The 20686-nt window shown below is 41.4% G+C and overlaps 1 protein-coding gene across 2 annotated transcripts in view; it reads right to left on the reverse strand.

Annotated features, from left to right (window-relative positions):
• Cpxm2 (carboxypeptidase X, M14 family member 2) overlaps positions 1–20686 on the reverse strand; it is a 138223-nt gene that overhangs the window by 13024 nt on the left and 104513 nt on the right. For both annotated transcript variants that reach the window (XM_013143598.2, XM_003479620.4), the window contains 5 exons: positions 18455–18543; positions 10819–10942; positions 9257–9453; positions 7722–7901; positions 1391–1688 (listed from right to left, as the gene is read on the reverse strand). In XM_013143598.2, the coding sequence (XP_012999052.1) occupies positions 1391–1688; positions 7722–7901; positions 9257–9453; positions 10819–10942; positions 18455–18543 (888 nt within the window). The remainder of the gene's footprint in view (positions 1–1390; positions 1689–7721; positions 7902–9256; positions 9454–10818; positions 10943–18454; positions 18544–20686) is intronic.

Genomic DNA, 20686 nt, shown 5'->3' on the forward strand with positions numbered 1-20686 from the left:
GAAAAAATATTTCTTCTTTTTTTATTTTCCAGGGGTGGAAATGTACATGACAAGCATGGAAAGGTTGAATTTCTAACAATGTTAAATAATATTAAAGTTAATTGTTATAGAGAAACAAAAAATACAGATAGGTCCATAAAAGAGATTTCATGGTGAGCATGCCCTGAAAGACAGAAGAAGTAGGGGATGAGAATTTATCCTAACTGAGGTTCCTGATAAACCAGACACTGAGTACATCCGCATCTGTCACCTACATAAACCTCACACATCCTAGAGAGACAACACCATTATTGTCACCAGCATCATTGGCATTGCCACTACCATGGTGTCCAGCTTACTAAGGAAAAAATATAGGGGTTCATGGAGGTACAATGACTTGCAGAGGGTCACACATCATCTAAGTGGTAGAGTTGGATCCAAAACCAGGATGATCTGACATAGAATATTTTTCAAATTCACCATTTGTTTAACAACTCCCTTCACCCCACCAAAGACAAAAAAACAAGCTATAAGCATTACACTGGGGTCTTGCATTCCAGTCAATGCAAAGGAAATAATCATACCTCCTACTTTGGGAGCCCTGGATAGGAAACTAAGTGCTAATTCTGACTTGTGCACTGTGGGGTCCTCTGGTTGCTGTGAAGCAATCCCCAAAGTGTGTGCTAATATGCTCTCCAGACCTTGGGTGGGTCTCCGAAGCAACACCTTGTATTCCACGGTCCATACACATGCTGTGGGTGAGACCGGGAGAGGGGCCTGCTTAGCTCCAGGGCACAGCAGATGCACTGAAATGGCCTTCAGCACATGAGAGGGTCTCAGAACACACCTGCAGCTTGGTCCCTTCACACCTGGGCTGGAGATCAGTACTCAGTTTTTGTAAGTCCACAGCGTGGGATGTTCCCCAATATAAGAGCAGCACTTGGCATAAAACCATGGCCTCAGCGTCAGTACTCACATACTCTGTCCCTTTGCTGGTTTTCTCTTAAGTTAAAAGGCTACCATCTCTGTTCCTGTAAAATCGGTTTTCTCTTAAGTTAAAAGTCTGCTTTCACCCATCTCTGTTCCTGTAAAATCAGAATAAGCGGCTAAAACTCTGACCAAGGGATTTCATCTCTACATCTTTCTTGTTTGAGCAGATTCCAACCAGTCTCCAAGGCCCAGTAATCTCATTTATAAAATGAGGGGTAGGCCACTCCAGCCTCAAAGACTGTGGTCAAGAACAAAGAAGGATCTGTGTAAAGGGCTGGCATCTGGTAATTGCTTAATTATGGTGGCTACTATGGGACTGAGCATAAGGCTAAGGGGGGGGGCACCTGTAGGGTTCCTGTTGGGGCGATAGTCCATGATCATTAGTCCCTGTGATGCCAGGCAGAGCTGATCTGAGACTTACTTCCAGCAACGGTGTGCCAAGAAGCCCCATTGACAGTGCCCTCTTCCTTTTGGAAGTCTTCCGTGTGGCACACCCTCCGCCGGGCATCTGTCATGAGGCGGTGCGTAGAAGCATACGAATATGCCAGCCAGCGGAACACATGGTCGTCAGGGGTGGGGCTGTGCTCCTGGGTCTTCCACTGGGACCGCACCATGTCATAGGGGTATGCCACCACCAGCTCGCCCCCTTGCAGATTGCCACCTAGCACAAAGGGAATCTTTTCCATCCAGGCTATGACAGCTCTGGTCTCCATGGCCACCTGTGAACAGGAAGTCAATAAACAAAGCAAGAAAGCACTTTACCTTCTTCACTTTCAAATCAGGAGCACATTTGTAAAAAAAAAAAAAAAAGCAGTAATTTTATGGAATAATCTAAGAAATATTTAGAATTTTGTAGTGTATCTTGGGAAAAATGGATTTTTTTGATATAATAGCTAAAAGCCCAGAGAAGTGTCTAGTTTCCATGGTGGGATATTCCAGTGAATGCCAAAGAAAGAATGATAAAGCAGCATTCTGTGATACATGTAAATTTATGAGACAGGCATGTTCATTCATGGCTACATATAGCTCAAGAGAGGGACATGATCAATCGTAGCAAGCCTCTCAGTAGAAGAACACATACCTAAAAGTATCTTCCCTGAATCTGACCCAGCCTCCAACCCAGGGTATGGCAGACACTTTTTGCAAAAGGCAGACTAGTAAATGTTTTAGGCTTCATGCACCATGCAGGCCCCGTGACAACTACCTAACTGTGCCCTTGTAGCAAAGAAGCATCATGGACAAAACCCAAAGGTGTGCTGTTGATAAAAACAGGCATAAGTGGGGTTTGGCCTTGGGCTATTGTTTGCCACTGCCTTTTCTAGCAAGTCCCATTCAATGGTAATTTCATTGCCATACATGAAACACAGCAGTGTGTACCTGACATCACAGAAATGTCATCACCTGCACCGAGAGCATACAGCACATAACAGAGAACATAGATAAGCAAGACAAATAACCATGAGGAAATTGCAGGGGGGAGGGGGAGAAAGTGATAGAGGGGGAGCTCATAGCTTAAAGGAGACTTAAAAAGATCTAAGACAATCAAAACAAATGGGATTCATTTGAATCTTGCTTTAAACAAATTGAGCAGTAAAGAGGAATGAGAGAGGAAGGAAAGAGAAATAGAGGATGAGATAGAAGAGAGAAAGAATTCACTGATCAATAACAGGAAATGTGAACATTTGCCAGTTTATAATATTAAGAAATAATTTTTGTTTGATAGTGATAATCTTATGGCCTATTATCACCCCATTATCATGAGTTTAACCAGTGTGATCATTTATCATTAACTGGATTTTAATAATATTAAGAAAAATTTATTTTGATATAATGGTGGTATGGCTTAAAGGGTCCTTCTTTTTAGAAATACTTACTGAAATATTTATAAATGAAATGACATGCTGCCTGGGACTTGCTTCAGTAAGAAGGGAAAGAAGAAAATGTGGGAGAAGGTGCAGACAAAACATGAATTGGTAAGTGTCAAAGCCGACGTGGGAAATGTGGCTTTTCTACAGCTTTCTCTAATTCTGTGTATTTGACATTTCTTTTTCCACGAAAAAAAAAAAGTAGTTAAGAAAAAAGAAAGAAAACTGACAAGATTAAAAACTAAACTTGAAAAGTCTGTTATGGCCAAATACTGATCTGACTGGCAAATCAAATATCTGTCATAAGTTACTAATGTCTGTGATGAAAATTCTAGGAAGATAAAATTGATAATAATTGAGAAATATATACTGGAAATAATTTAACTGTGCAGGATGAAAGCTGATTCAGGGATGAAATGCACTTGCTGGGATTTATTAAGCCCTGTTTTTGTATTACAAACAAAAGCAAGGGCCATTGAAGGGTTAATCACGGAACTCGGCTCCTCCCACAGCGTCTGTAACAGCCCAGATGTGTCTCTAACCCATCCTCCACCCTAGACCGCAGCCTCAGTAGCAGCTCTAACTTCATGGAACACATGCTCCTGCCTCTTCTGCAGAGGAAATCGCTGCATCCTAGATGCACAATCCTCGTTCTCCTTCTTTTGTTTTACCCATATGTGAATGTCTAAAAATACACTGGTTGGTTTTACTTGCTTTAGATCTAAAGAAAAAAGAGGAAAGGGCAACTGTTCTAGTTGTCTGTAATTTTCCTCACTTACTTTGTTTCTAAGATTGATCTCTGATGCTAATTGAAGCTATGAGTTTCTAAGATTAATTCTTGATGTCAATTGAAGCTATTCTTCAGTCCTTTTCAATACGAAGATTTCACTTATCTATAGGCTTATCATGCTAGGCAGTAAATAATTTTCAATCATTTGTTATAACAAATAGTGTGGTAGGCTTTCTGTCTTCTGATGTACATGTGCTGAAAATCTATCTTGCATATCTCATAAGTGAAATCTGTGTGTATCCTCAAAGGATATAAATATTCCTATTCTAAAAAGTAATCAAATAATTTTCCAAAATCATTACACTAATTCATATTCACCCTCGATAAGTAAAGAACCCACTGTCTCCATCCTGACACTTGAATATTGTCAGACTTCTTAATTTTGCCAACCAATAGATATAAAATGTTCCTTCACCTCCATCTCCTTAACGCTAGAGCTGTGTGACACCTTTCTGTGCTTATCAGCCATAAGCTCCTCCATGAATTGCCTCTTCATATCTTTTGCCCAATTTTCTAATGAGTTGTTTACAATTACTTTATTGTTGGTCTTAACATATTTTTAAAAATTCTAATTCTCAGTTCCATAATTTGCAAATAACTTCTTGCAGCTTATCATTTGTCATTAGTTTACTAAATCTTCGGATGAGTAAATTTTCTTATCTGCATGCAGGTCAATTTATTAACCTTTTATAGTATGATTAACGCTGTTTGCATCTTAATTAAGATTTTTTTTTGCTCTGAAATGAATCATCTATAACCTCGTTTCTCTGAGAATTCACTGTCCATGCTAAGTTTTATTAAATGCTTTTTTCTGCAGACAAATTACTTCATTTTTTGTTTGCCTTTTGTTAGTTCATTGATTTAGGTTTTCTCCTGCTAAGTTTTTTAACTTCTTAAAATAGTTAATTTTCAGACTTGCTTCTTTTATAATGCAATCATTTTAAGGTATAAGTTTTCTAATGCACTATTTTTAGCTGTAGTTGAGAAATTTTAATAATTTTTAATTATTATTTAATTTTAATACATTTCTGCTCACCAGCATGATTTTTCCCCCCTCTGGCCCCTTATTTATTTTTTTAAAATTTTACTTAAAAGAGAAAAAACAAAACAAAACAGTATAAGAGTACAAGTAATACAGAATTTCAAAAGAAAACAGTAAGAAATCATTAGATAATAGATTACATATTGTCATCTTAGAAATAGTTGTTCAAGTTACAGGATTAAAGCATATAAAGTAGACATTCAAACAGTGAGACTGCAAACAGTTGTGTTCAATGATCCAACAAAAACTTAGTAATATGGTCATCTATCATAACACACCTAAACACACTTGCAGTTGTATCCTTTAGAGCACTTTTTTTCCCTCTCTTTTTTACAACAACATTTACACATTTTGGGTTTTATTACTCCCATAGTTCTTATTACTTTTTCTTTTTGGAAGAGAATAAAACCAAATATGACAAAACAAAGCAGTCAGTCAAAACAAAGGATGCACATAATACATGATATAAAAACAGAATACAAGGTAATCAACAATGGTTACCATAATGCCTTTTGCTACCTTAAAAAGAATTGCCTATATCATTAGGTATAATAAAATTGAACAAAACAGTACAGAACAAGACCAATAAAACCTAAACATTGGAGACATTACAGGACTTCAAAAGAAAATAATAGTCAAACCAGAATGGGCATCATAGTGAATCTTATTGCCTTTAAAGTAGTTGCCTATACCCTCAAACTTGATACTATCAACCAGAACAGAACAGAGTAAAATCAGTCAAAACAAGATGGAGTGTAACTTTGTATACTATGGCTTCAAACATATCAAGGCAGTGTGAAACCATTCAAGAGGATGAAAGTATTACAGGGTATTTAGAACCAGCTAATGGAAAACGAACAGTGGTTTCCATATTATCTCTTTGCCTATAAAAATTTTTGTTTATACTATCACATATAATAAAATTCTGGCCCCTTATTTAGAGGCCTTAGAAATCCTCTGAATGTATAGCAGTAGTCTCTTTAATCTTATTATTGTCTCCCAGAATAGTTACACAGTATTAGATCATGAGCCCTCAGACATGATTCAGAGACTGAAGAATCAAAGACTTCAGGAGAACATAGATTCTGCACTATGTAAGATACACCTATGTCTGTCTCTATCTCCCCCTGACTGTGTCTCTAAGTCTTCAGACACCATTGACCCAAAGATGGCATCTACAGGAGAACACTAAGAGTCCTAGTCTCTAAAATTTACTGAGATTTCCTTTATGACCATCCCACTCATCAATTTTTGAAAATGTTCTAAGATTACTGAGAATATTCTCTAATTTTTGGTTGTAGAATTAGTATAGATATCTTAGGTTCAGCCTGTTAGTTTGTTACTCAACTCATACTTTTGCTGATTTGTTATCTCTCTAACCCATCCCTTTTGAGGAAGGTATTGGTGATGATACATTTCTGTTGTTCTCTCTGTATTGCCAGAGAACAAGCTTAATAACTAAATTTCTCTTAAAGCAAAGACTGAAATCCAGGCAGCTTCGTGTTGCTGTGCTGAAGTAACTAGTCATCTTTTATTATTTCAGATATCAGAAAGCCAGCAGCCAAATTCCAAAAAACCCTTTGATAGAAGGGTTCCCAAATATAACATCACTTGAATTCGCAACTGTGTCAGGTATCATTAGGATGTTAGTTGAGAGAGAGAGAGAGAGAGAGAGAGAGAGAGAGAGAGAAAGACAGAGAGACAGAGAGATAGAGACAGAGACACACACACACAAAGAGAGAGAGAGAGAGAGAGAGAGAGATCATTTGAATTGAGGTACAAACTATAAAGATGGATTCAGAAAACTCAGAGGCCTAAATCTTTTCCTCATCAGTCACCTTTGGGTATTTTCACCAAAGCACTGGACACTGTCACGGTCTGCCACCATCAGTTCACTGCTGTCACTTCTTGCTTCTGAGTCTCTCTGCATTGCACCATACTGTGAGCCACTGGCTGAGACCACCACACTAGCTCTCTCCCAAGTACAAGACACACTGTGTGTGCTGGAGCTCTGAGGCGGGTGAGGTGCTGCCCTCCAGGCATCTCTCTTGATTGCTCAGGAGAAGAATCCAAGTGTCATCACAGCTTGCAGTGTGCTTACCTAAAATACAGCGTCCCCAGCTTCCCTGCAGGGCTCAGTGCCATGTGCAACTAAATCCTGGTCAATAAGACTTCAGTGGAAGTTTATATAAGGATCTAGGAAAGCCTTTTAGGAAACTGAATGCTCTGAGACAGGGTTAAAAAATCTCTTCCTTTCCTGTTACTTCACAGCCATGAAAACCAGCTACCACCTTGGTTTATGAGCTTGAATCTGAAACATGGTAGATGCAAGAAGACAGATGGATCCTGGGTTCTTGTACATGGGGTTTCTTTTTGGCCAACCCTGGGCCTCTGTCTTCAGGGCCTGTTCTGTGAAAAAGAAACGAGTGACCTACTTTGGTAAGCAACGTGATTGTGATTTTCCGTTGCTGCAGTTGAACCTAACACTAATGTGTATACCAGCTAGGGTGATCCTATTAAAAGTCATGTACAAGCAAAGGGAGGAAAGAGAGGTGGTCAAAGGCATGGGGTATTTCAGAACTGCTTCTTCTACATTGTATTCCCTGTGAAATGAGAGCTAAGAAACTTTGGGGAAATATTTTTCACCCAACTTCACTTACCTTTCCAAAAAAGCACAATATGCAATACATTCACAGGGATTTGTTTGGACAAAAATGAGGTCTACAAGTAGCTAGTGAAGACTGAGGACCATTTCAGGAGAGGAGAATCGATGAGGAGGAGGAAAATAGTGATCCTAACAAACACATGTAGTTCAGAGAAGTGTGTTTGTTTCCGAGCACTGTGTGATTGCAAAGAAATAATTAAATGGTTTCTACAAAGAATCTCCTAAATACCAATTTAAAAGGTGGTTATTACCTAACATGCTTCTTTACTGTTAGAGAAAAAAAGAAGAAAACAAATGGTTTCTTTGCCTCCTTAAATGTTATTATACCTTCTGCAAACATAGCAGGGGTCTTTTTCCCCCACTGATCTACAGATGGGTGTTTTTACTCACCGTGGCATTTTCAAACAGAAACCACTCAGGGATGGCTATATAATGATTGGGAACTTTCCTGGGGACGTTCTGCCGATCCTCTGCCTCCCAGAGTAGTGTGTTTAAATCAGGAAAGTTGTTGTTGATGTCGATTCCATCATGGGTCCAGCGTCCTAGGGACCAGCCTCCCAGCTCTGAGCCCTGAGACATGATTCAGAGACTGAAGAATCAAAGACTTCAGGAGAACATAGATTCTGCACTATGTAAGATACACCTATGTCTGTCTCTATCTCCCCCTGACTGTGTCTCTAAGTCTTCAGACACCATTGATCCAAAGATGGCATCTACAAGAGAACACTAAGACCCTGTTACTAATATATCTGGGGCGTGATTGATAATACCGCCAAATGACTCCCAGGAGTACACCCGGAGAGCTACTCCTTCCTCCTTACAGCATTAAATCAAAAGCATTAAATTCCCTCCACCACCTCTTGCCTCCTTTTTCCTATGCTGTTCAGTGGAAGCTCTGAGTGATAAGCAACCTAAGACTTCATCACTGTGGCCACAATATAGTACTGATGTAGTACAATGCTTTTCCCCTGTCCTGTCCTGTCCATAACTCTTGCTATTTAGCAGCATAAATCTCTAACCATTTGCACCAGTAAATACAACCAAAATTCTGTATCATAAAGCTTGCATGTAATAGGTGCCATTGTTTTTAAAAAGTTGTCCATTTTATTCATAGATACAGTAATATATATTGATGGATACACAGCATGATACAATACTAACTACACTCAACACATAATTATAATACACACATATTTTATACATACCTATGACCTACACAAAGCCTGTCTCTTAATTATAATATGAAATACAAAATAATAACTTGGAATAATAAAAACAGCTATTCTTTGATATTGATGAGATCATTATGGAAATAACCAGCCAGGCATGGTGGCAGACACCTACAGTAACCCCAGCTATTCAGAAGTCTGAGCAGGAGAATCACAAGTTTGGGTCAGCCTGGGAAGCTTTGGAAGGTTCTGCCTCAAGATGAAATATGGGAATATAAAAGTGCTATAGATGTAGCTCAGAGCTCCTGGGTTCAATCCCCACCAGCGGGTCCTCTAAAAAGGTAGTGACCAGGCTGGGGATTTAGCTCAGTGGCATAAGCACCTGCCTTGCAAGTGTGTGGTCATGAGTTCGATCCCTGGTACCGATAAAAAAGAAAAAGACAAAAAAAAAAAAAAAAAAAAAAAAAAAAAAAGTAGTGACCAGCATTGGCATGTGCCTTAAGTGCTCAATCAGCACAAGGTGTTACTGTAATCTACTCCTGTCATTGCATATATCACTCTTCCCAGCTGGTGAGCATGTTCCCATCTCAGGGTCACCATAAGCTTCAATTTCTACACTGCATCCCTCATAAACTGCACAGCTCCCCTGACTCAGCAGAAAGACACTGGAAACAAAGGCTCAGAAGCTGCGGTCCCAGACCTTGGAGCTGAGCACACTTGGCTGAAGCCGCACTGGGTGAGCACAGGTGTCCTTACCCCTTCATAGGCCTTCTCATATCCGTCAGGGTTGAGGGAAGGCAGGATGTGGATCCGCGTCTCCTCCACCAGCCAGACAATACGCGAATTCCGGGCCAAGTACTCTTGGCACAGGAACTGCAGCAGCAGCAGCAGCAGCTCACGGCCCAGCACCTCATTGCCATGCGCTCCGGCAATATAGTGGAACTCAGGTTCCCCTGGACAGAAACAGGTAGGGAAGCCAGCTAGCTTATGGCTGCAGGGTGCCAGTCACAGTCAGTCTCCAGAGGGATTACCATTATACCCTACTTGTTCTTTTGAACTGTCCCAGATTATAACAAGACAATACAACACAAGGCCTTGAACATGCTAGGCAAACACTTTACCACTGAGCTACATCCCCAGGCTTGCACTTGTTTTTCTTAACAGAATTCCCTGCAAAGTCTCAGAATAATACAAAGATGAATGAACACAAGCACAAAATAGTGCCACAGGCAGGTCAGGAGTTTTACCAACACACTTTGGTAAAAGAGGGTGAATGTTTCCTTTTTCAAAGCTCAGCTTCCAAGCTATGAGGGACACTATGGTTTGATGTACTGTATGGGTCCCTTCAAAATTCAAAGCTGGAATGGTGGGTCCTGTGACAGTACCAAGAGGTGGTGCCTTTGGGAGGTAACTAAGGATTATTGCCCTTATAAAAGGGCTCAAGGACACTGCTCGAGCCTTTTTACCCTTCTACTTCCTACCATTTGGGGACACTGCCAAAGGGATCCACAAGAGAAACTGGCCCTCAGAAGACACTAAATCTTCTGGCCCCTGGACCTTTCACCTCCCAACATCCTGAACTATGAGAGATAAATTTCTGTTATTTATAAATGACCCAGTTTCAGACATTTTGTTACGGCAACTGAACGGACCCAAATACAGGTTTTATGTGCAATGCACAGGCTGACAATACTTTTTCTCTCTTGGACAAAGTTCCTGCTTATGAGGAGAGGTGACCTTAGTTTGTACCTTGAAAGAGACTCCCGAGAGAACATCTGAGACATGAAGGAAAGCTAAAGTTGAGTGGATCAGAGAAATCTTTGCAACTAAATTTCAGTGGATTTCTGAGGAGCTGCCAGATTTATAAAACCAAAACAAACTACAAAAAACAGAGAGACCACCCAGCTGTCTGGATATCAGATTGGGGAAGAATTGAAGGGGAAGTGTTGGAAAACAGGCAATGCTTGAAGACAGGACTGACATTTTTAAAAATGAATAAATTATAGGAAACCACCATCCATGATCAGTGTCCAAAATTTCTTCCTGAAAGTAAATTATGTCTCAACTGTTCCTAGCTACTGTCTTCTTTGGTGACTGTGAATGGCCTCAGAGGAAAATATGGTCCCTCTGGAGAAAAGGAGAGTATTTCTATCTTAAATATTTAAATAAGATGAAAGGTTCATAGCAACTAAACCTGCTTATCCACAGACTCTGTATACAAGAGATGGTTGTTTTATGAATGGTACAGGCCAATTCATGAATATTCCCACACGTGGGGAAAGCCATCCCTTATCTTCATCAGGGAGAAGGCTCCTTACCGACTTCATGCTCTCCAGGATGGTCAGAGATCTCCACAGCATACAGCTTCAAGCCTTGGTGGCTTTTGCCAATGTTGTAAATTCTGGTGATATTGGGGCACATTTCGTTTACAATCTTCATCAGCTAAAAAAAATAAATGAAAGGTTTTAAGTAATTTTACAGAGCTTGCAAGAGGGCAACCACTTCTTACCCCTCCATGGACCTCACAGGTGGCCTTTTAGCCCTACCCCCAGCTATTGCCCCTCTGTCCAGAATACTCCCCTGTGCCCCTTCCCTGAGATTATGTCCACCTTCTCTGCTAGTGCCTTCCTTGTGTCATCTCCTCTAAAGAGAAACTCTTTAGAGGCTATTGCCTGCACTCCTAGCACCCCTTGCTTGTGGTTATCACCTCCAAATTCTCATGTTCCCCAAATCTACATGTTAAACCTAATCACCATGCAACAGTATTAAGAGGTGAAGTCATTAGAAAGCAATTAGGATGCCAGGTGGAACTTTATAATTGGCAATGGTATCTTTATAAAAGGAGCCCCGGGGAACTTGTTTGTCCCTCCCACCACCTGGGGACACAGTAAGAAGACCATCTGTGAACTACACAGTGAGCCCTCACCAGACACCAAAATTGCCAGTGCCTTGATCTTGGACTTACAGCCTCCAGAAATGCATGCAATACATTTGTGTTGTTTAGAAGCCACTTAACTTGTGGTATTTTTGTTACGGCAGTTCAAACAGACTAAGATGTTTTCTTCCCCAATCATGTGTTTCTACCATCCTGGGTGTGGCTTTGGCCTGTTCTAGTTGTGATTACTGCCTCCCTGCCTACAGTTATCACCCCTGGCTGTCGTTGTGACCTTCCTTGGTAGTGGTCATTTTACTGGGTTTTCTTGCTTTCTTAATTAATATTGTAATAAATATTTCTTAATAAATATTCCTTAAATGTCGATTTTTTTTTATATACTTTAATGAATCATAGAGGCTGACAGGGAGGAGGTTGAAGAGACGAACACCACACCTGCCCTCCTGACGCAGGCAGTGCAGCTACAGATGGGAAGTATATGATGACCCACTTCATGGCTGCCGAGAAAGGACAACACATGGTGACCATGGTAACAGGCTTTATGGGCTAAACACTGGACAACGCAGGCTGCAGCACAGGCATGAAACGCTATCCATGAGCTGCTTTCTGGATTTGGCTTTTATAGTCAGCTAGTCAGATTGACAGCTTTGGTCAGGAAAAATGTCAGAAGCTTCCAGACAAGATAACAAGGGTTCCACTAACCCCAAGAGAACAAGCTACACTTCAGGGCAGAGGATCAGGGACACACTCTCCCCAGAGGTTGCCTCACCTCACATCGCTGAACAAGTACCTGTGCATTAGCTCCTAAGTAGCTTGATTTGCTGTGCTAAACATTTTTAGCAATACTCAGGTGCAAAATGACCTGATTCAAAGGACACTGTGTATTCATTCAATGTTTATTGATGGGCCTGTTCTTTGCTAGGCATCTAATGAGCCCCTACACATATGGAGGAGGGGGAAAGTCTTCATGAGACTATTTCACACCCACACCTGAAAAGCAGGGATTCTCGGGTGCTGTGGGAGCACAGAGAAAGAACACCCCAGCCAGAGGTGGGCGAGGGCAGATACTCATTAGGGAAGGAGAGTTTTACCCTGTGTAAAGATGAGCCAGAGCTCCTCAGTGGAGATACAGGAAAGGCACTGTCTCCAGAGGGATGGCACAGGCATGTACGTGCATAAAAAATCTTCTAAAAAGCTCCCGATCTGCCAAAATTACTCATAACATGTCCTTGTAAATTGTAAATAAATGAATCTGTTGCAAATTTATGGTGGGATAAAATCTATTACAACTGCAAAATTGGTATTATGCAAAATTTATGAAACAATGTAACTATAACACTGTGTGCTTCCTTTATCTTTCATAACACAACATCTTATAATAACCAGGCAGAGTGGGCTTAAGAAGAAGCTCTAAAGAGGCCAGAAGATTTATCATGGTTATAGTTTGGCTTTTATGACACATCTGTGAGAAGTGACAAGCATGTTTCAGAAACTCAGGGTCTAATCATCTCAGTTACAGGGTCAAAAAGTAAGGTTTGCTTTACAATAACTCACTTTGTGTCACAATATTTAGGTGGGAGAAAACTGACTACCGAGCAAGCTTGATGGTGAGTTGACACAGTTGACCATCATCTGTGTTGGGGGAAAATGACATGCAATGGAAATGCAGTTTCTATGCTCATCAGGAGAAGTGATAAATAATCCAAAGGGGTGACTGGAACCACAACCAGTCAGTGACACAACTGAATATATGATATAACCAACATGTCACTAGTAACATTAACCAGCACAGTATGAATGTATTATGTTCTCTGCTGAATCTCTCCATCATGACCACAAGGTAAGCAGTTAAGGCAGAAGTAATGTCCCCAATCTACAAACATAGAGACTGAAGTTCAGACAGAACCTGAATGACTTGTTGTTACCTCAACTGTGCAAGTAGAGTCAGAACTTTGAGTTCAAGGGTTCTTCGAGCCATGCTGTCTGAGCATGAAGGAACAGTAAAGCAAGAGACCACTGTGAACAATGGCCACAGCACACTCACTGTATTCTTTGAGGCACCATGTCCTAGTCCCTGCAGGTGCATGATCATTCTCAGCGGGTCCTGATTAGCAAATTATCTACTGTCTTGTGCTCAGATCAATGACTAGTTCTTCAGTCACAAAGACCACATGGTTCATCACTAATGAGGCAAGAAATGCAAGCTTTCAGCACAGGCCTGACTGTCCTTTGGTGTTCCTTCCTTTCAATTAGCTGCAGGAGAAACATGCTGTCAGTCCTGGAGATCCTGGAAGACCATCATCTTCCCTCGGAACGCGTGCTTATCCACAGGTATAAGAAGTCTCGTGGGCCGGAAGGCAGCAAATCCATCTGCTCTACTCTCATCGTGGTATTTTCACACCACCCCCACTCTCCCTCCACAGATGCTGTGCTGACTGTTAAATAAACTACACGCCATTATACTATGGTATCAAAAGCATCTTTCCCTCCTGAGAATATGGACATTTGAAGAATCCTCTTTAAGAAAATCCTTTTCAATTCTCTCTGCACAGTAACATTCTAAATACCAGGAAGCATTTTTCCAATGGCCATTAGCGCCATAAAAGATGTGGGTGGTGATCCCATCCTGACTTTCCCAGCAGAGCAATCAGCGACACCACTAGGAACAAATTCCTCCAGGAGGAATGAAGCTCCTTCTTATGAGACAATGTGACTGTTGCTCTTGAAAATAGTCAAATGTCCCTTGCTGAATCCGGTTTTCTGTCTTTGTGATAAATATAGTCTTGATAGTAACAGAGAGAGGAAGTGGATAGCTTTCATCATGGCTTATAGCATGCATTCTCAGCAGAGGTGAGGAAATTGGCTCTTCAGGTCTAAAATAAACCTTCGATATTACAATACTTTGTGATCTGAAAAAGCTCAAATCAACCTTAATAAATTTATCCCTTTCAATTGATACAATGGAGGAAAGGATGATTAAGAAAAAACGTGTCTAACAAGTTTTCCTAACAAGGCGTTATGACCAAAGGTTAAGGGATGGTGCCTTAGAGAGTCCCAGGTTTGCAAGATTTGTTTCTTCCACTCTGCGAAGGAATAAAGTTTTCTATTCTGGTACATATTGTACTCCAGGCCCCTTGTTTCCCTCCTTTAACAAAGGAAAGGCAATTTTCTAGTAATCCATTTTCTAGCAATATATCAGAAGGAAATTATTCATAAAGAATATTTATACACAGGCTGTGGCATATTTTCCACTTGGTCATATTCATTAAAAGTTGGAAGACATTCGGGGGGTTCCGAGCTAAGGAAAGAATCTGAGAAACTATGATGCCTTCACTGCTCAGGCCATGCTTCAGCATCCAAATTACAATTATGAAGACAGCAAGGGAAATACTAGTGATCCAACGTGAACAGAAATGCAGAGCAAAGCTGTGACGACCTTCTGATCAAAATCATGATTCTGTGACACAGAAGTTCAAAAACTAGAGAGAAACAAGATATTAAGTGTGAATGTATAAATCCCTGCCCCAAATCATACACTGGAACCTGAGACCCAAAGCCATAGTATATAGGGGTTGGGGCCGTTAGGAGCCGATTAAGTCACAAAGGTGCCACTCATGAATGGAATTAGTATTTGTATGAAGGATCTCAAGGGAATTAGCTGGGTCCTTTGCCCTTCTTTTTCTATTATATGAAGTCACCCTCACCAGATGTGGAATGCTAGCACCTGGACTTTGGACATTCAGTCTCCAACATTATGGGAAATAAACTTCCATTGTTTATAAATTACACAGTCTCTGATGTTTTGTTACTACAGTATGAACAGACTGAAATGAGTGGAAGCCGAAAAGTGGTGATTCTTCAGCACAAAGGGTTTATGGAGGATTTTTCAGGCTTTTGGCTTGTATTTGATGTTGATACAATGTTTGTCCAGTGAGTGAAAATGTCTTTGAGACAAAGAAAGGTGGCAGAAGAGAAAAAAGTTCTATCTTCTTTTCTTCTTTGCCCAATGGGAAAGGAATCCCAGAGTGAAAGCGGAGAGAGGAAAACACAGTAAGATGACCTTGCTACACTCTGCTGTGCCCTGGCTTCTTGTCACCCTACTCAGCCCCCAGGGCTGGGCTGAGATGGAGCAAGCGGGCAGGCTGGACTGCTTCCCCAGCAGCCTGATGTCTTCAGCCATCCTTGGCTGCCCTGGAAATCAGTATCACTAGCCATCTGCCTTACAGCGCATGTCTCGTTACTTCACTTCTGTCTCCCTGTATCACACTACTTCAGAGCCAACCAACCAGGATTTCTTGAGCATTTGGAATGGGCAACACTGTAAACAAAACCAAAGTCAAGTGGAACCTTTTCTTCAAATCCACTTTTTTCTTTCTTGGGAAAGATACGTCATTCCCCCATAGAAGCATGCCAGACCCTTTTCTCTCCCCAGCTTACTCCAACAGATAACTTAGGACTTGCCAGCAACCTCAGAAACACCTCCTCCCCTATACTCTGGGCTCCGGAGGTCCTGCTATTACTCACAAATCTCTCCATATAGAGAAGAAAAACAGTTCATGAAAATCATCCCATAGACTCAGCCTCAGGACCAACCTCCTTTCCTAGCAGACTGTCAGTCGGTTCAGACATATACCTACGCATTTTGTTTCTTTGTGCTCTCTCTGCCTGGAGTCCCTTTCTTCTGTTGCTGTCCCCACCTACAACCAAGACCCTTTTTAGTTATGAGTAATCATACCAATCGCTTCCCCTCACATCAACTGTGCCCAGAATTACCTCACATATATGTATTGATCAATCACATTTATGGATTTGAGAAACTGACAGGCCTTCTGTCATTATCTCAAATGAGGAAGCAGAAAATGTATATGTATAGACAAGCAGCCAAACAATTAAAAATTGCAGTGCATGCTCTGGAGACCTTCAGCACTCTCTTGGCACAATTCTCTCACTCTGTATCATAGTATCGAAGCTTGGATAACCTTCCCCTTCCCCTCTGCTTGCCTGCCTCATCCCAGCCACCCCATCTTCCCTCTGCCTGGCCCAGAGCCTCACAAGTCAATGCTTGAAGATTTACTGTACAATACAGTCATGCGCATTTTCCTCACTGTCCACTTATAATGTCGTAAGCTTTGTTGTTTTCTCATTTCCTGCTGCTGTTTATTTTTTTCGTTTGCTATAAAGTCTGTTTCAACAGTAGGATAAGCTAACCATTTTTTTTTCTGAAGTACTAAGATTTCTACAGTAACCTGGGAGACTCCATATGGAGAAATTGCTAAAAATGCTGTTTGTCTTTTTTTCCCCATTCTTAGGAGCCAGAAATCCAAATGGCAAACCACTTCTGGCTTTAACACCCATCAGTATTGAGAGATGCTTCTCTAGACAGTTTCCATTTGAGTGCTCCTGGGAAGTGGGCTCTTAGTGGATTCTGTCAGGGTCCCCTGATACAGTTTTGTTGGTGATTCTAAGTGTTTCTAGCTTTGGTTTCCCCAAGAAGTGGTGTTCAGAGTTCCCTCATGTGATAATGCACGCTCTACCAGCTTTCCTTGTATATAGGAACCCTTATTCTCTACAAAGGACAACTACTTAAAGATGCCACCACCCAGACTCACTCTGTGCAATTAAGTCACTTTAAGTGCACCTAGATTTATTGTTCTTGACATTAATTTTGCCAAGTTGGTATCTATCTCATTTCTGGACTCCGAAAAATGTCCCGAGATGTCTAATGAGCAAGCTAGTTTTGTACTAGTGCTTCCAAAGATGGAGCTGGGAGCAGTCATATTAATAGTCTGAAAATGTGGAGCAGCAGGCATGAGTTACAGACCTCAAGTCCAAGCACATTATCTCAGTTTCTTAAGAGCAAGACAGCAAGGGGAGTTTGTTAGCACATCCCACCTCCAAGTCTGTGCTGACAGGTCTGAAAGCTGTGTGTGTGTAACTCAAGTTAAATGACATTGAGACAACCCAGGCACGCTCATTCCACAGGACTACAGTCTGCATCTCAGAAAACCTCCTGCATCTGTCCTGGATATCTGGCTCTTTGCCTTGGCACCTATGAGCCTTTCCTTTGAGCCATGTTCCTTTGCCATTGGTGATTCCTTGTTCTGTAAATGTATACATGAGGATGTTTCTGCTTGTTCTGTCTTGTCAAACAGATTCTCAGGTTTCTAAGGATTTCTCATTTACCCACACATCCTCGTGCTTTCTAGCACATGCTGGGGGCGGGCACAGAACAGGATTTCAGAGGCAATGGACTCAGCACAGGGGCTGCCCTTTCCACTTGTTCTCATCTCAGTGGCCTCTTCCCTTTCTGCTGCCAGCATGCACAGGCCACCAGGACTGAGAGTGACTGGGTCTCTGTGATTAAATCTGGAGAACATCTCATCTGGTTTCTTTCTTCCAACTGTACTCAGAATCAAACAGAAGTTGTAAACCTGGCTGTTCAATAAAGGCAAAATGGAGAGTTCTTCAAAATGTGCGTTCTCGGGCCCTCCTCCTAAAGATTTTGCTTTATTTATGGCTTTAAATTTAAGTGCTTTTTACAAACTCCCCTAAGTGATTCTTGTAGGCAGCTGTATCAAAGACTGAGAATCTGAATACGAACAGTAGTGCTGTCCAGTGCACTGCTGGCTCAGTTTCCCCATCTATGAGAAAGGATAGCCACAGTCCCTACTGTCCCAGCTGTGAGGAGGACTGAGTTTATTAGTGAGGGATGGGGGCTGAGTTCAGTGCGTTATCCTAGGTGCTTTTTCTCCTCCAATTCCACACACAACCAACACCCTTCCATCAGTGATCTCATTCTGACATGCAGTTGTTTTAGGAACTGGAGTATTAAGTTAAAAAAAAAGTCTGGATTTGAATTCTATCTCAACCATTTGCTAGCCAGGAGACTTGTTCTGGACACCCAACCGCAGTGAAGCAATCTCAGTCTTGAAACTCAAATTCCTATCTCTCATACATGACCCTAATTTCTTAAAAACAGGTACATATTAAGTGCTTATGGGCACATGTTCTGTTGCTCTTTTACAAACTCCTGACATAAATCATCATGCTCTGGGTCTTACCTGACGCATTTCCTTATAGTTGTGGTGCTTAAAGTCCAGGTCATCAGTGGTGGTCATTTCATTCCGTCGGTGATAATAGTTATTAGGATCTGAGAACAGATAGATGATTTTTTAATTGATTCACATCATTATGCTACTTGTGGAATCTCTGTTAAGGGCCTGATTCATGCAAGGACTGTGGGAACAGCAAGACATTTCCAACCCAGTCCAGTCTCTAGCTTCCAACATGGTTTGGAGGTGAGAGAATGAACCTACAGGAAGCAATGTAGATGTCAGAACTACCCTGTGGTTAAGAGTGTGGAGCCAGATTGCCTGAGTCTCCACTCTTCTACATGTGTGCTATAAGACCGTGGGCAAGGCATTTAGGCAATCTTGGTCTTAACTTTCAACCTGTGCACAGGAAAAAGCATGGCACCTCCCTCACTGGTTTTTGGTTAGCAGCAGATGAAACACCATAGATACCTGCCTAACTGTCAGCACTAAACAAGAAAATATATAAACACCAAAATAACACACATGCTCACAAAGACTTTAGGAAGTGTATGGACATTATTAGTTTCATAATCAGGACGCATTTCCTTTCACCCTTTCCAAAAGAAATGCCATCCTTGAATTCTCTCTAGGGCATTTTCAACCCCCCAGCTCCAGGGCCAGGCCAACCAGAGCTCAGGACCCTCTGACTGCTCTGATTGCTCTTGGTTGAAGGCAAGGACGTGCTCCATCCACGGCCATCTGCCAAGTGGAACAGAGAGTGTCCTTAAAGACAGGCTTTGTCTTGGAGAGTTGAGGATCCTTGTATCAAGAATCATAGATGGACCCAAACACTGAGCACAGTTTTTAATCTTTACAAAAAGTTTCCAGTAATACTATTAGAAATAAACAACCAGTGGAAAGGGAGTAATTTGTGAGAGCAAATTGGCATTTTGTCCAGGCAAGAAAGCAAAAGCCATCCAGGCTCAAATGCCAGTTATTTCTCAAGCACCTTCCTTGGGGAGTGGGCTGACCACGCTTCTGGCAAGCTGCCTTTCCTTTGATTTCTAGACCTGCAGGTTTCAAAGCAAAGGGAAAGAGTATTTTTTTTTCACATTCTTTACACTGAACCTACCCATTTGCTGTTTTCTATTCAAAACTCTACCCCCCAGCCTCAGGGACCTCTTTCTAAAGGACTTGAAAGCCCCTTTTGTTTTCTGAACACAAATTTTGCCTTCAAGGTTGTGAAGAAGGATTGATGGAAAACTCAGAGCCCCAAATATAATCAGGCTGTATGTTTGGAGATGCTCTTTTTTCCTTAAGACTAAACAGTTTGCTAAAAAGGCTTGGGTGCAAGTTCCAGAACTGTCTCAAAACCACAGGTATTTTTTATGACTTTCAGCCTCCTTGTTTTGAATAGACCATTTGCCCATTTATTCTGACTGGACAAAGTTTTACTGAGAATCTACTAGAAGACACTGCTTAGTGTCTTAGTGCTTAGAGATAAGAATCAAGCCCAGAGCACTAGTTCATCATGCAAGCTCCCTCCCTGCCTCTTTCTGAGGACAAAAGAACCCCTTCCTCTTCTGGGGAATATACTCCAGGTGATTCAGTGGAGCTACCTTCCTGGACTTGCAGGTGTGAGTATGTGGCTCAGGGCCACACATTGAACGCACTTGCTTCAGTCACCATCACTGACTCACAGGTGACTCAAGGCCCACCCTGCACCATCAGATGTCTCTTCTGCCAGAGCTATAGATTCTTTATCTGTGAAGTTGCTGGGATAAAAATATAAGTTTGGGGTGTGAGGAGCCAACCTGCCAGTCTGCAAGAATAGGAGCCGGTCTGATCCCCACCCTAAGGAGGCCCTACACTATTAGGCTACCTTTACCTGCAGCCAAACTCAGACCCACCTTTGGGATTTTCATTTATGCCAGCATATTTTTTTTTCTTTAATTTGAGGAGCACTTCTGACATTTAAAACAGAGGTCCTGAAAGACTCAGGCTGTAAGTCTTTATTATCACAGATGGAGTTGTGCAAATCAACCTCTTGCCTGCTTCCATGGAGTTAGGATTTCCCCCCTTGTATTTCAGAAAGTACAAAAGGTTTATTTAAAAACAAACAATATTGGCAGATCCTAAACATAGAATGAAAACATTAAATCAATTCTATTGTCAGAATTTTTTTCAGTTGCAAGTAATTAGTACAAGATTAACCAGCATAAGGAGGAATTTTATAGCCACATGTAAATGTCAAATTTA

The sequence above is a fragment of the Cavia porcellus genome, unplaced genomic scaffold (genome assembly GCF_034190915.1).
Source record: "Cavia porcellus strain 051 isolate PalLab524CR breed Dunkin Hartley unplaced genomic scaffold, mCavPor4.1 scaffold_2, whole genome shotgun sequence".
NCBI lineage: Eukaryota > Metazoa > Chordata > Mammalia > Rodentia > Caviidae > Cavia > Cavia porcellus.